This window comes from Mauremys reevesii, linkage group 3 (assembly GCF_016161935.1).
Source record: "Mauremys reevesii isolate NIE-2019 linkage group 3, ASM1616193v1, whole genome shotgun sequence".
NCBI lineage: Eukaryota > Metazoa > Chordata > Testudines > Geoemydidae > Mauremys > Mauremys reevesii.
This window is the reverse complement of record NC_052625.1, coordinates 58,224,955-58,240,762: the sequence shown is the minus strand read 5'-3', so window position 1 is coordinate 58,240,762 and position 15,808 is coordinate 58,224,955. Positions and strand designations below refer to the sequence as shown.

At 41.2% G+C, this 15,808-nt stretch overlaps 1 protein-coding gene across 2 annotated transcripts in view; it reads left to right on the top strand.

Moving 5' to 3' along the window:
- The window catches only part of PPP1CB (protein phosphatase 1 catalytic subunit beta), a 47,456-nt gene that overhangs the window by 17,206 nt on the left and 14,442 nt on the right, over window positions 1-15,808 (top strand). For both annotated transcript variants that reach the window (XM_039530485.1, XM_039530486.1), the window contains exons 2-4: window positions 5,262-5,393; window positions 11,432-11,662; window positions 12,016-12,120. In XM_039530485.1, the coding sequence (XP_039386419.1) occupies window positions 5,262-5,393; window positions 11,432-11,662; window positions 12,016-12,120 (468 nt within the window). The remainder of the gene's footprint in view (window positions 1-5,261; window positions 5,394-11,431; window positions 11,663-12,015; window positions 12,121-15,808) is intronic.

Below are 15,808 nucleotides of genomic sequence, written 5' to 3'. Positions count from 1 at the left end.
ATTGAAAATTAGATGAGAACATGCTAAAACTCATTTTACTCCCAAACTAGAAAAGGAAGGGAAAATTAGACATTTTTAACGTTCTTGACAAGGCAAATTAAATCAAGAGAAACAACAATTTGTTGAAGGAAAGTGAAGTTCAATTACTATAGTTTGAGTCATAGGCTGCATACAGTTTGATATCATTCTTGGACAAGAGCCTTTAGGTAAAGCTTCAAAATTAATTAATCGCTTTTATATTTAAAGCCAACCATAACAATATTGAAGCTTTATGACTTTGTAAATTCTTCAGGACAGGGACTCTTTGCTGTGTTTGTACAGTAATTCCTTAGCACAGTGCAATACCTACATGCTGCCACATAATACAAACAACTAAAATGTTGTAGGAGTGAGGGGGCATTTTAGTGTGTTGCTTGCTCAGTTTGCAACACAAGTGCAAGGGATATTAATTGTGAGACCTTTACATTATTCATCACTTCCTTTGGCTGGAATACTTCCAGAATGTGTGTTTATATAAAGTGCTAAAGGAAAACATTCCAAAGAATACCATTCAGCAAGCATTCTTAATATGTTCAGAACTGAAAGCCCATACACCCATGTGGCTCTTGACGCAACTCTTGTGTTTAGCCTCTGGCCTTCTCGTTGCTAGGAAAAGGTGTTTTTAGCACATGAGCTAACATGTTGGGTCATATGTTAAAACACTTATTCCTAGTGAATGCAAGATCTGAGTTGCCTGTTTATTTTATTTCTAATCTTAGAATTTTTAGCCACATAACCATACTAACTAACAAGATGTGACACGTTGGCATTGTTCTTGTCGATTAGTGTAGTATTACAGCTGGCATGCATCAATAGAACAAAGCAGTTTCTAGCTTGTGTTTGGGCCATAGCTTATTTAATCAGTTTACTCAGCAGTTTTTTTTGACCCAAGAACCTGTTGTAAGCTTAACAGTCCAGTTGCCCTACTCCCAGTCCTGAGCTCTTAACTATCAGCAGTATGATACTATGGTTACATCTACACAGCACCAATGCCTGCCTGCCTCCCAACCCCCACGGTAGTGACACTCGGAACCTGGCTCAAGTGTCTGGGCCTCGCATTACAAGACTAAATAGCAATGTAGACGGTCCTGCTCAGACTGAGGCCCCGGCTCTGAAATCCACCAAGAGGGTGAAGTTCTTAGAGCCTGGGCTCCAGGCCAAGTGGGAATGCTTACTCAGCTATTTTTAGCCTTGTACTGCGAGTCTAGGTCAGCTGATCCGGGCTCTGAGACTTGCTTCCTGGGATTTCTTTCTGCTGTATAGATGTACCTTTTGATGGTTAAAAAGAATAGATTTTTCCTATTTGGCTGCTATTTTGAAAATCAAGTATTATATACTTAAATATTTCAACTTAAAAATATGCATATGTCTATTATGGGAACATATTAGGAAACAAGTGCAGTGCAAATTAGTGTGTTGATGTTCACAGAAGCACTGGACTTCACTAAATGTACAACATAGGAATACTGTTATCCCAACTATACTTAACTCTGATTTCAAAAATTTCCTGAAAATCTGTTTTGAAAAGAATGATTTCCTGTATCTTGTGTATGTGAGCGCACTCTATCTTTATGAACTAATTGACCCACTTTTTCTAGATCATTGGTCCCCAGACTGTGGGGCATGACTCCCCAGGAGGTGTGGAGGAACATTTGGCAGGGGGGAGAGCATGGTGGGAACCTGACTCCGGCCCCTTTCCTCTGCCCAGGTCCCAGAGGTGTGTGGGTAGATTACATTATGGGCGAGGAGGGGGAGCGACATAAAAAGTTTGGGGACCACTGTTTTAGAGGCTGGATAGGAAGAAAGCTGCAGTAGTTGAGGTCTTCATTGGCCACAATGGAGCCGCTAATATAAATATTTAGGTAAAGTTATCTTTCCGCCAAGAATGTCTTCTATGCTTGATAGAGAACAAGAAAGGGAACTATAGGTGTAACTGTCCATGTGACCCTACACTACTGGCTAACACACCTGTTTCAAATTGATCAATTTTGAATTAGTTGCATTACTTAAAAGAATGACTTCCTCTTTCTGTACTTTGTTATAAAATGTAAAGGGAGCTTTTGACATGATTTTGGGATTTGAAAGCAATTTTTGTAACCACAATACTAAACTCTTGACTTAGAATTGAATGTAAGGGGAGGGGAAACCCAGCTCTGCAGTGGTTAAAAATATTTTTTTTAATAGAATAAAACCTGGATGACTTAGGGCTTGTCTGTACAGTTTTCTTGATTAATTCAATGTGTGGACACTCTTATTCTGGAATAAGCTCACTTGGGAACAAGGCATGCTTACTGCAGAATAAGAATATCCACATGTGGAGTTATCTAGGGAAAATTCCATGTGAGCCTTTAGGCTTGTTTCCATTGTCTATCAGGAGTGTTCACGCTGTCATTTTTAGAGGTAAATCTGAAATACGCCTGGAGTTACACAACGTGGATAAAATGATTTGTTTCAAAAAAATCAAATTGATTTTTCAGCTTTTTAAAATTTAATTCATGTTTGTTTACAAGTTGCTAGTTCTTTATTTCTTATTTTATAATCTTAAATTGTGAAAGTTGATGTTTTGTACAAGTTTCTTAATATTAGTAGAATTTCAGATTTTATGCAGTATTTTTATATTGCGTTTCACCCTTAAAATGCTAATCTGTTGTGGGGTGGGCAGAATCCAAAGCTAAAATGCTTTGCCCAGGCTATATTTGATCAGGATTTTCAGACTGAAGTCAAGGGCTCTTGTGCTTTTGAGTCATTGTAGGTGCTTCTGAAAATACCACAGTTAGGTGCAAGGTGGTTTAAGCCGAAGTTTAGGCTTCTGTTTTTGAAAACTTTTTAGCTTGTGAATAAAAAGTTCATTAACTTTGTTCATGAATTGAAAGTCTACACTCTGTTAACACTGAAACTATTTAAGTGATAAAAACTTTAGCATTAAATCTTTAATACATATAATTTTAGCTCCTTGTGATGCAAACACTTTATTCACATGAATAGTTCTGTTGACTTCAATGGTTCTAGTGCAGTTAGTTGCATATGGATTTAAGTGTTTGTAGGCTCAGTTCTTAATTTTTAATATTTTTGTGTTTTGCCTGTTATGTTACCCTTATTAAAAAGCCTCTAATTTTTTAATCTAAAGTTGCAATAGTACAAGTGAAACTCACTTTGTAAAGCCTCAACCAGATGTAAATAAATGATTAGTGATTTAGATCTTACTTTACTGCACCCTGGAATTGCAATGCTTTTAGTGCAAAGTGCTTGATTTCAAAATTCATGACCATTCAGTGACCATTTTGGCTTGCTATCCCACAAATTTCCTTTTGGATTACATGCTTGAGTCATGAGGTAAAATTATTTTGACTGGGCTGAAGAACATCTTGGCATTAACAAAAAGTGTTTAGTCTTCAGTGTTGAGATGCTCTAGGATTCTTTCCTAGTCAATTATGAGAACTTGTTTGTCCTTGCAACTTCTGCAAAGGGCATTGTAGGACTCTTGACATTCAGGATTTGTTTTTTGTTTTGTTGTGGGTGGGTTTTTTTTTTCCCCTATGGCTTCACTGCAAAGTGGGTGTATTCCTGCCCTAGTTAAACTGGAGCTGAGCTCTAATCTATACCCTCAGTTTAAAGCACCTCTGAACCTGGGGCAGAGGCTAACGCAAAGCCTAGGCAAACTTCAGTGAAGAGAGACCCTCAGAAAGCTGGTGTTGCTCTTCCACTGTCCCTCTCAGGAAGTGATAGTCTTTTGTCATCGTCCTTCCTGAGCTGTTAAAGAGGCCATCAGCTCTGTCCCTTTCAGCCCCTTTGATTCCACTTAAAAATAACCCCATCAGTATTGACCACCAGATAGTAAGAGGCTTTCAGCCCCTATCTTTGTATACCATATTCTTCTTTATCAACTATAGGAGTATCCTTTAGCCTTGCTTGCATCCACTTTTGATCTACCATTGAGTACCAGTACTCTCTTGCCGTACCTTACTAGAACAGCTGTCAGTTTCCTCTGGTTCCTGGATCCTGCTCTTGAAGATAGAACAAGGAATATTTCACCCTAACCTACGTATGGAACGCTCTGTCTGGTTGGTTGAGCTTGCGAAGCCATAATGTCTTGATATTTGTCTGGCTAATGTGATAACTCTTAATTCTGCATCTGATCAATCCTAAAATGTCATGGAATGTTCTAGGCATCAGTAAATGGTACCTAATTGATTTCTGGGGAAATCAAAACACCAAAAGAAGGAGAGTAAGGAACACGAGCGCCTTTTCTCTGTTTAGTAAAGCCAGAGCTTCAAGCTCCTCTGCAATTGTCTGTAGATCAAAGAACTGGTTGATGGAACTCATTAATGCCTTCCAATATCTCACCTCTGCCCATTCTCCCAAGAGCTGAATATATTGCTATCCTGAATGACTTATCTCCTAGACGAGTGTGTGTGTGTGTGTATAAGATATATCTTGGTATGGGGGATACACAATCCCTAGTGGGGCAGGAGATTTGGGGACCTTGGTATGGGGAAGGGGCAGTGGTGCTGTACACCCAACTGCTGGTATGGGTATGGAGAATGGGGGCACCTTGGGGGGAGGGAATGGGGGGGCACACAACACAGGGTGAGGGGAGAATGAGTGGGCCCTAGCATGTGGTGGCGGGGAGAATGGGGGACACAGTAGCCCCCAGGAATGAGGGAGAGAACATGGGAGTTGCAGGGACTCCTGCGATAGAGGGGGAAAAGGGAGGGTGGCACTCCAGGAAGGATGAAGGAGCCCTGGTGTGTACAATAAAGAAGTTAAGTGTTGGAGTTCTCCCCAGTAGATATTTCATAAAAGCAGGAAATAAGCTAGCTCTTCAATAGGAATTGGAGACTAGTCAGACATGTTTTTGTGGTACACATAAATTTTTTTTAAAGGCGAGTTTTGGTGTCGTTATAGAAGCTTCTCCAATTAAACTTTCTAATGTTGCCTTAACACAAACCATGCTAGAACGTGATTTGTTTCAGATCAAGGTTAAAATGAAAACTAAATTGTTCAAGTTCTTGATACAATAAGGATGTCTGAACCCTAGATACTAGTGTTCTACTCCTCCCCCCCCAATAGTTCAAACATAGAATACATTTTATTCCTGTAATACACTGTAGTGACGAAAGCAGTATAAAAGTCGTATGGCAGCTAGGTGTCCACTGTGCAATCCTCCTAAACAAAAGTGTGCCTTGGTGATATTTACATGCAAAAATTGTTCTGCTTTTCAGTGCGAGGATGTCGTCCTGGCAAGATCGTGCAGATGACAGAAGCAGAAGTTCGAGGATTGTGCATAAAATCACGAGAAATCTTTCTTAGCCAGCCTATTCTCCTGGAACTGGAGGCACCGCTGAAAATCTGTGGTATGTAAATACGTGTGTATCTTGTCTTATATCTCTAGTGTATACTTCAAAATTGGCATTTTGTTGGGAAAGGTGGAAACATAATAAATTGAAGATGGTTTTTTGGTGGTTTTGCACCTTTGTCTGAGTGACATGCCAAATGGCCTTGGGTAATGTGGGTTGCAAAAATGGCCGTCTTCACTAGCTAGATAAGAAATTACGTTGATTTAATACTGAAGAGCTGATTGACAGTTGGCAGAGCATTTACTCTGAAAGACTGTCAGCATTTAGGGTGTAGTGTGATTAAATTTAGCCTTCTGTAGTGCGAATTGTATGGCTCCACACCTAGAGGAGGAGAACCACTGGATTGGGGTGTTGATCTAATTTCAAGTGTATTCTGTAAATGGTGAGTCACATTAAAACATAGCATAAACACTTACATCATAATAGAACATGTTCATTTCAAAATGTATGCAAAATGTAAAGTCCTTTAACCGACATACATTGCTACATTTAATTAATTCAGTTGTATTCTCAGAATGGATTCCCATTCACTTAAAGCAATTTAAACGAAATTTTAAAATTCACTGTTTTATGTAATTACATTGGATGTGTATTTTTAAACCACTTTGATTTCATTCTAAATAATGAACTCTTCAAGCTTTGTAGAAGACTTTGGCAGGTCCTTTCAGATAAATATTGGTAAACCTAAAATCCATGTAATTCCTTATTAACCTCTTTTGTAAAGTTAATGCTGGATATTTGCAGTAATTGGTGTGCAAGCACAATAGTTCCCAATGCTGGTTAGTAAACACCCCCCCAGTTTGTTTGTCAGGGTTTTACATAGGGAGGAAGTGTTGCATGTAATGAACAATACTATGATGCTTCCTTTTAAAATCCTGAATTTCTTGAATTAGGTATTCAATACTGAAGTGTTATGGTTCAAACTTGCTCATATGTATGGGCCCAAAGACTTTCATGGGCCATCCCAGACCTTAGATTACACCAGTCATGCAGAAATCATCAACTTTCCTAACTTGTGCTATATGATCACAGGGATATTTCTAATTACCAATGTCCTAATATTAATGGCAAACTCATCTTAAATGACTTTTGTTTTTTTAAAGCATTGCCTATTATACATTAATCTAGTTTTGCTGTTAACCCTCTGTACTTCACTTGGTATGAACAATAAACTGAGTAAGAAAAGCCAAAGTGAAACCAATGAAATGATGTAAGGGGATATTTTAATCCAAACTGAAACCGAAGACTCATTATACTAGGCAAACCTGCAGCCATGCCCCTTTAAACTAAATTTTGGATCCAACTTATCTGAGGGTGTTCTTTGTGCGGAAAATGATGGGGCAACAAATCTGAAGCTAAACTTAAGTAGCGATAACTTGCAGGAGAACATGATATAGGCCAGGGGTGGGCAAACTTTTGGGCCTGAGGGCCACATTGGGGTGGGGAACTTGCTTGCAGGGCCATGAATGTAGGGCTGGGGCAGAGGGTTGGGGTGCGGGAGGGAGTGTGGAGGGTGGGGGGTGTGGTGTGCAGGAAGGGGCTCAAGGCAAGCAGTTGGGGCAGAGGAGGAGTGCGGGGTGTATGGGGGGGCTCAGGGAAGGGGGTTGAGGTGTAGGTGCAGCAGGGAGTTGGGTTGCAGGCAGGGGACCCAGGGCAGGGAGTTCGGGTGCAGGAGGGGTTTGGGGTGTAGGCTCCATCCTAGTGCCACTTACCTGGAGTGGCTCCGGGGTGGCAGCGGCGTGCAGCCACCTGGCCCTGCACTGCTCCAGGAAGTGGTTGGCACTATGTCCCTGTGGCCCCTGGGGGAGGGAGCGCAGAGGGCTCCGCGTGCCTGTGGATACCTCCCCTGAAGCTCCCATTGGTGCTGGTTCCCCATTCCCGGCCAGTGGGAGCTTCAGGGGAGGTACCCAGAGGCAAGGGCAGCATGCAGAGCTCTTCCCCCCCCACCCCCCCCGGGGGCCATAGGGACGTGGTGCTGGCTCCTTCTGGGAGCAGTGTGGGGCCTGCAGTGCCACGGGAGTGTCAGTCCCTTGGGCTGGATTCAAAGCCGTGAGGGGCCCGATCTGGCCCACGAGCCATACTTTGCTCACCTCTGATATAGGCATTAGGATGTTTCTGATGTTTAAGGAGCTTGAGTCCTATGTATGGTGACTAAGGGCTTGGCTACACTTACAAATTTGTAGCGCTGCAGCAGGGTGTGAAAACACACCCTCTCCAGCGCTGCAAATTGCGGCGCTGCAAAGCGCCAGTGTGGTCAAAGCCCCAGCGCTGGGAGCACGGCTCCCAGCGCTGTCCGTTATTCCCCACAGGGAGGTGGAGTACGGACAGCGCTGGGAGAGCTCTCTCCCAGCGCTGGCGCTTTGACTACACTTAGCGCTTCAAAGCGCTGCCGCGGCAGCGCTTTGAAGTGCTAAGTGTAGCCACAGCCTCAGAGAAGCTCTTGTACAGGTAGAAATAATTTTTTTAACTAGTCTTAAAATAAATAAAACAATGTGCAGCTACACTAATCATCTGGCCTACATTGAATTACATTAACTCGTATGTTTGGGATTTATGTGGGTTACATAAGCCAATACCTTTCATATAACATTTTCATTTTATGCCAATTTTCTCTTTAAAAACAATGTAGTTCTTGTTCTGGCAGGATTCAGATCTGACTTGCAGTTTAGCTCAAACTTGTATCTATCAGGCATCTTGAACAGATTACTAAATGTCTCTCTAAATGTGGAGTCATGGCCTACTTACAAAATGGTTTCTGCAAAATATTGTCCAGTTATCCTCTTTCAACACTTGACTGTGGGTCTAATTGCAAATAAAATATTATGAAACTTTACCCAAATATTTTATTGATTATCCATGTACAGTAATTAGTTGGTGCCTGACAATGAGGTTCCATATACTTACATTGTTACATTGTTAAATTAGGCTTATTGGAAGTAGAGATGTATGTAGAGAGAATATGTATACCCATTCAACTAACACTACTCCGCCCTAAATGTGGGTCTTAAGGAGAGCTCTCTGCTTCAGTTTGTGGCCTACAAACGTTGTCAGTTTACCATTGTCATCTTTGCAGCATCTGTGATCTTTGTCTGATGCTAGTTCTAGGTCAGTGTGCGTCCAAGTATTTGTCTACAAGGTACCGGGCTGTAAAGGAAAACTTAAACAAGCAAAATCCCTTTATTCTTCTGTGACCATTATCTTGTATATCTAAGGTGAAAGACTCACTGCATAGTATGCACTGTAGGAATTTTCTTACATGGGCTTAGCTATCTTTCTCTTCAGAGGAATCAGTAACTTCACTAGATACGAAGTCAAATAATGCAGTTTGTCTAGTATTATGACGGGTCCAAGATAGCAAGTGTCCTCAAACACTAAATTGGCTTCTGGGCCCCTTTTATAGAAGCTACGTATCTTTCTCTGGAATATACAGCATAACTGTTTAACCTAGTGAATTGTGTACAGCAATAGCTTTAACTCCATACGCTAGTGGTTTTTAACTAGTGGTCCATGAACTCCTTGGGGTCCACAGAGTAAGATTTCCAAAGGGGTCCACACCTCCATTTGTATTTTTTTTAAGGGTCCGGAAATGAAAAAAGTTTGAAAACCAGTGCCATACACCAAGCTAATAAGCTTATATTCTTTTACTTTTTTCCCCCAATGGACCAGGGACATGGCATGAAATAAAAAATATGACTAATCTCTTTTAGTGGTTCTTGAACATTTTAAGAGGAATAGCCAGACTGGATCCCATTTGAGGTCCATCTATCCTGTCTGACAATGACCGGTACCAGATTCTTCAGAGATCTTTGGGAAAGGCAGATGTGGGATAATCTGCCTCCTGTGTTAAGTTTCATCCTGATCTGTTGTTGGTAAAGATTGGCTTAAACCCTGAAGCATAAGGTTTAATATCCCTTTTTAAAAAATTGTCCCAGAATTATGATGTTTCCTCTTCTTTTATATCCATGTGCAGAATGAATTTTGTTATGTGCATCATTATGCAGGTGATGTGTGGCGGGGGTGGGGCAGAGGGGTTCAGAGTGTCGGTGGGGGATCAGGGCTAGGGCAGAGGGATGGGGTGAGGGCTCTGGACTGAGGCAGGGAGTTGGGGTACAGGAGGGGATATGGGCTCGGGGACGGAGTTTGGGTGCGGGAGGGGGCTCAGGGCTGGGACAGGGCATTAGGCTGCGGGCTCGGGGGTGGGGATGAAGGGTTTGGGATGCAGGCTGCTCTAGACTGTGACAGGAAGAGAGGACTCTCCCTAGTGCTCTCTTGCTGCAGCAGCCCAGGGCTTCAGGAGAGGTGCCTTTCCTCACTGCGCACTTGTGTGGCCCTTGTTAGTCTGCCACGTGGCCACACAGCGTAGAGCTTGTTCTGGGATACTCTTGATATCCATCGTGATGTCCCATACCTATCTAATCATGATGTGGATCACTCCATAAAATATTATATTATCTATCTCTTACACTATCCACCTTTTCTGTGGCAATTTGTGTTCTGTTTCATGAAAAAGATTCTACAGATGGGTGTGGTTCTGAAATCCTGTTAGCGTCTGCACATTTTGAACTTGAAACAGAGAAGCCGAGAAGACATGGACCTAAGTGTGTAGCGTATGGAGAGGAGCTTGGGCTTGCTTGTTCAAAAAGCCGCTGGCAACTGAGACAGAGACTGGCTTACAATTAACAAGAAGCATCTTTGCTTGACCACTGTAGGCACTTCACCATTTTGCCAGCAGTCGACCTAGATCACATTGAAGTGTTCCACAAATCAGTCAAAACCTAAATGGGTCAAGTTGTATAAACTTACTACTGACTGATTTAAAGAGTGTATGCTTATGCGATGAATGCTGCAAATAGCAAGGGTACATAGCTATTTTAACAGTAGGTCTCAAAGGGCTTTACAATGTAAGGTATCACATACCCATTTGCAGATGGGGAAACTGAGGCATAGCAAGATGAAGTGACTTGCCCAAGGTCACCCAGTAGACAAGTGGCAGAGCCAGGAATAGAACCCCTTGTCAGCGATCTGTTCTGTAAGCTACTCTGTGTTCCTGTACACACATAATTGTAAAGAATTCTTTAGTGTTTAGGTTTCTATTCTTCCATCACACCCATCTACACGGTTATAGTTAGCCAGCCTCTGGGTGATATGGTATTCTGTGCCAACTAGTTATGACAGAACTGTTGCACCATGCAGCCTGCCTATTTTTTTTTTTTGGAAGTGGCCCATTGTGGAATATATGGTAAGTGGTAGGTGAATCTGGCTGAATAATTTGTCAGAATAATACTTATTGTATCAGTTTTTAATAACTACTTGCAAGCTTGCTAGATATCTTTTGTATAGGATATGATTTTCAAGAGTTCTGTACTGTGTAGTATAGCAAATTGCGTGCACACAAAAAAAATCACATGAAAGAAGGCACTTAGCCAAGCTACCTTGTCCAGTGACATTGTATAGTAGCTGTAATATTGCCGGGGTGACCAGCAGGTCAACAGTTGACTTTTTAGGGTATAAAACAAACTTAGAATAGCTTAATGCATCGCCTACCTCTACTGATTTGTCCAGTTTCTTTACTGATTGGTTCTGGAAGGAGAGTGGAGTGTGGTGGTAAACCTACAAGTTGCTTTGCTTTTTAAAAATAGAAGGTGGCAAATCTAACTATGTATTAGTTGGATCAAGTCAGCTTTCTTCTGAATTTATGTTTAAATTTGTACAAATAAACTGGAATTTCCCATCTTTTCCAGGGACTACTTAGTTAAATGGAAAGGAAGATTTTGTACCCTTCAGAATGTTTCTGGAACTGACACTGCAATTCTCTGCAAATCTTGTGGTCAATTTCCATAGATTGAGTGCTTCAATTTTAGCTTTCTTTATCCTTTCTCAACAGACCATCTGAAAGATCTTTCCACAATATCAGTCTAACTGCCTCTCAATTCTTAACTGACCCTCTAAAATGAGTACTAATTCAATGTCTTGGTTTCAGTAAGGTATTTATGATATTGTACTAATATTTATTTCTTTAAATTTACCTTATTCAGGTGACATTCATGGGCAATATACAGATTTACTTCGATTGTTTGAGTATGGAGGATTCCCACCAGAAGCCAACTATCTTTTCCTGGGAGATTACGTAGACAGAGGCAAGCAGTCTCTGGAAACCATCTGCCTATTACTGGCATACAAAATCAAGTATCCAGAAAACTTCTTTCTCCTAAGAGGAAACCATGAGTGTGCTAGCATTAATCGTATCTATGGATTCTATGATGAATGTAAGCAAAACCTTTTTGTTCTCAAAAGTTGCTTCTATTTAACAATATGTTGTAGGACTAGAAAGTAGATTTTTAACCAAATAATGACTGTTCATTGCAAGAATTTATCAAAGCAATCTGTAGGAAAAGCTTTCCATAAATTATTTTGAAACACAGCTTATGTCTCTTAATACTTGGTTTTACATATGTGGTCTTTACTTGAAGTAAATTTACTCTGAAATGCTTTTAACAGGTGATCTTTACAGGTTTTATGAAACTTGAATAATTCAACTTTCAGACTTTGGGCAGAATATAATGTACATTATAGGTTGGCTATATAATTCCTTTTCTAATAGACTACTCTGTTCCTGCAGGCAAACGGCGATTTAATATTAAACTTTGGAAGACATTCACAGACTGCTTTAACTGTCTGCCTATTGCAGCCATTGTGGATGAGAAGATCTTCTGCTGTCATGGAGGTAAGATAATTACTTCAATCTGACAGTGAATGTAGTTATATTTTTCCTATCCATTGCATAATTAGTGTCAATCTCTGGCCCAGGATCAGACTAAAACACTGTTCCATGTTGCATACAATAGCAATTAAATTACCATTGAGAGTAATTTAATGGCACCATTAAGATAACTGTGGCTTATTCCTGTTCATCTCCTCATCCTCACTCTGTGTTCTCTGTGTTGTGCTCAGGAATAGGATCTTTGCATTTATCTTCCAATATGCCTAGGTCATTGTGCTACATGATAACAGAAAATGCAAAACCAAAAATTGCACTTTTCTCCTTCAGAATCAGACTGAAGTTTAATGTGAAGTTAGCTCTAAAGAATTGACTTGCATACACATGCTGATTCCCCTCCTCCCCCCCAATAGCATAATAAATTGCCCAATCGTGGGATAAACTTGTTTGCCTCTGTTTGACAAGTTCATAAATTGTTTCTGCTCCTGTGTCCAATCATTTGGAACAGTGTATTTTCCTCACCTATGTGAACATTCAGTGGCTTACAAGGCTTTTTCTCCCTGCCCGTATCCATTCCCTCCACAGCTGGCTTCTTAGCTTTCTTCACTTTTTCTCACTGGAGCCTAGGCAGAATGTAACATATTTGCCTCCTTGTAGAGTGATCAGCCAGCCAAGTGGGCAGAACCACGCCTGTAGTGTTTTGTGTCCAAACTGCTCCAGCTATGGGCTTCATGGTGCTGCAGGTATGATGCCTTCTCTACCTCCCTCAAGACGGATTGGAGCAGGCCCAGGCTCTAAATTTCCTTCTGTTTTCTTGGTGAACAGGAGGGCTTCTGACAGCAAGGCAATGGTAACAAAGTAGGAGTGTCTCAGTTTTGCCTCAAGATTCAGGTGATGAGTGCAGCCCCTGTTTCGACCAACAATTGGAGGCTGCCTAAATTGGAGCTCAGACTTCCATTTTCCCAATACAGCGTGGGGCAGGTAGCATGCCTTTTTGCAAGAGCTGCTGAGCAGTAGTCCAATCCTGTTTCTTGAGCATTTCCCCTCTCCTTCTTGGGTGAGTAGCATCTCAAAAGAGCCATCACTCTACCCCCACCTGGCTTAATGCCTCTGCTTACTTCAAGTGATTATGATATGAGATCTGGATCTCCACTCCCCTCCCCCTTCGCATATGTGAAGGAGATCAAAGGAAAGAGATGCATGTGTATCTTGAGGGATCCAGTATTCATTATTTCAGTGCTAAGTTGTGTAGGTTGTCAGTAGCACTGCACAGGGACCGTCTTGTGATGCTGATTGTTAGCAATGAGGTGGGATATGAGAGCAGTCTGTATGAGTAATGGTGAAGGATTTATAAAATGTAATGAGCAGTTTGTTTCTAGGGTATGGGTTCAGTGTTTGGGTGTAGAACAGGTATAGGTAGTTCCTGTTCAGTACTGCTTGCCTGAAAACAAGCTTTGCCTTAGCAAAGAGAAGGTTTTACTCTGTCCTACAGATGTCATGTGCCTATTCAGTGTGTGATGAGCACTAACTGCAAAGGCATAGTGTGAGTATGTATTCCTTTATCAACCACAGGTGTTCAGCTTCTGCCAGCCCAAAGTAGAATCTGCTAATGCCTTGCATAACTTTCAGTTAAAGCCCATTTCCTTTTTAGCTCATGAGGAATCCATCGCTTTAGTAGAGTGGCTGAGTCTTGCTAGCGTAAGACAACTCATCGGCTTTATATGCTGAAATACTGGGCTCTCTCCCGAGTTGGGAAGCCTTTGCACACTGCTACTTAGCATTGGTCCAGGTTGTTAAATGAGTAGAAGCAGATTTCACTACCTATAATACAGGCTTTTTCAGTGAAATACTCAAGTTCTCCCAGAATTTTATTTTGATCCTGAGAATTATTAGCTTTTAAAAAAGCTACTTTCTGGGATTATCTAATTTAATTTTTCATAAGTGTGTATGCCAACGGTGAATCCAAAGGAAAGAGTAGAAGCAAGCATGTAGAGAGAGTGCTTTTGTGCAGAGTGATAAATTTGGAAGCTGGTCACTTATCACTCTCTAGCAAGTTTGAACAGCAGAAAGAAAACCATTGGTTCAGATTGTTGAATGCATTGTCAAAGAATCTTGATTTACAGGTATGGAATCTCTTCCAAGTAGTTTAGGTATAATACTTAAGTTTCTTAAAAATGCATATAATTGAAGGTTTTTGCTAATCCCTTTAGCAGAAATATTTCCCAAATCATGACACCGATAGCAGTTAAACTCAGTTAATAGGCACTAACCAGTGAGGTGGTGTAGGAGTATGTGGCTTGTGCAGACCCTCTTACTGCTGACCATAGACTAAAAAAACAAAAAACTTAAGAACTTGAAGTTCTGCATGCATTGTACTTGGGAACAGAGGCCCATGAGAGAATCCCAGAAGGTGATTATTTCTGGAAAACAGATACAAGGTGTAAACAAGTTTCCCTTATAAACATAATTGGGGATTTAAAAATACGTATGTTTTTTATTTTTAAAAAGTAAGACAACCTCAAATTCTGTGTACCATTTAGAGGATATTCTAACCTTAAAAACAAGTGCCCCTTTAAGACTTGTAACCTTCCAGATAGAGGCAAAAGTATTAGCACTATTAAAGCTGATTGGCAGGTATGAAAAGCTTAGCAGAATGTCCTGAATACTCCAAAATAACAAACAGCCCAGGGTGGCACTTAGCACATTTGAGTGGTAAACCTTGCTCTCTCCCCTCCTCTCCATGCCCTCCAAACTGCTTTTCAGGTCCCTGAGTTATGGATTGTCAGCACCTACTCATGACGTCTGAGTCTGTGTACACTGTACCGGTAATAAAACAAACCTGCTGGAGTTCGGAGCCAGCTTATAGGAGTAAGGTAGGTGCCTTTTTTACTATATTGTGTATTTTTGCATAGTTTATTTTTAAAACTTTGCCCTTTGGGATATACAATAAAAACTTTGCAAAACCGCATAACATAGTAAACAAAAGGCACCTCACTTATCCAATTAGGCAGCATGCTGAAATCCTGATTTCACACTGATGTTCCTTTCCTGCTTACATTTCTGCAGTTCTCTTCTTTGCACACACCCCCCCATCTGATTATATAAACCAAATCTCCCCTCTGCTACAGTCTCTCCAATATGTTTCTGCTGAAATTATCTTCTATTACTAACTCAGATGTTCCCCTCTTTGAATACCTTCACTGGCTTTTTGACTGCACATCAAATTGAAGTTTCTCATCCTTGCCTTTAGGGCCTTTGACAGCTCTGTACTCGCTTCTTCATTTTACCCTTTTTTCCTTAAATTTAAACCATCCCTAGTTTCCTCCTTTCGCTCTTCTCTTTGGGTCCTCTTCCATGTTGCTCCTTGCTTTCCTCTTCTCCTCAAAGCCCATTCACACATAAGGTAATAATTGGAGATCTACTAATCTCCTAGAACTGGAAGGGACCTCGAAAGGTCATCGAGTCCAGCCCCCTGCCTTCACTAGCAGGACCAATTTTTGCCCCAGATCCCTAAGTGGCCTCCTCAAGGATTGAACTCACAACCCTGGGTTTAGCAGGCCAATGCTCAAACCACTGAGCTATCCCTCCCCCTTTATTTTCTGGGGAGACAGATGGGGGCTTCAGAGCCTTCCTTAAAGCCACTCTTTCAGGAGGCCTTTCAGTGATAAACTGCTGTTAACCTTCTGTACTGTTA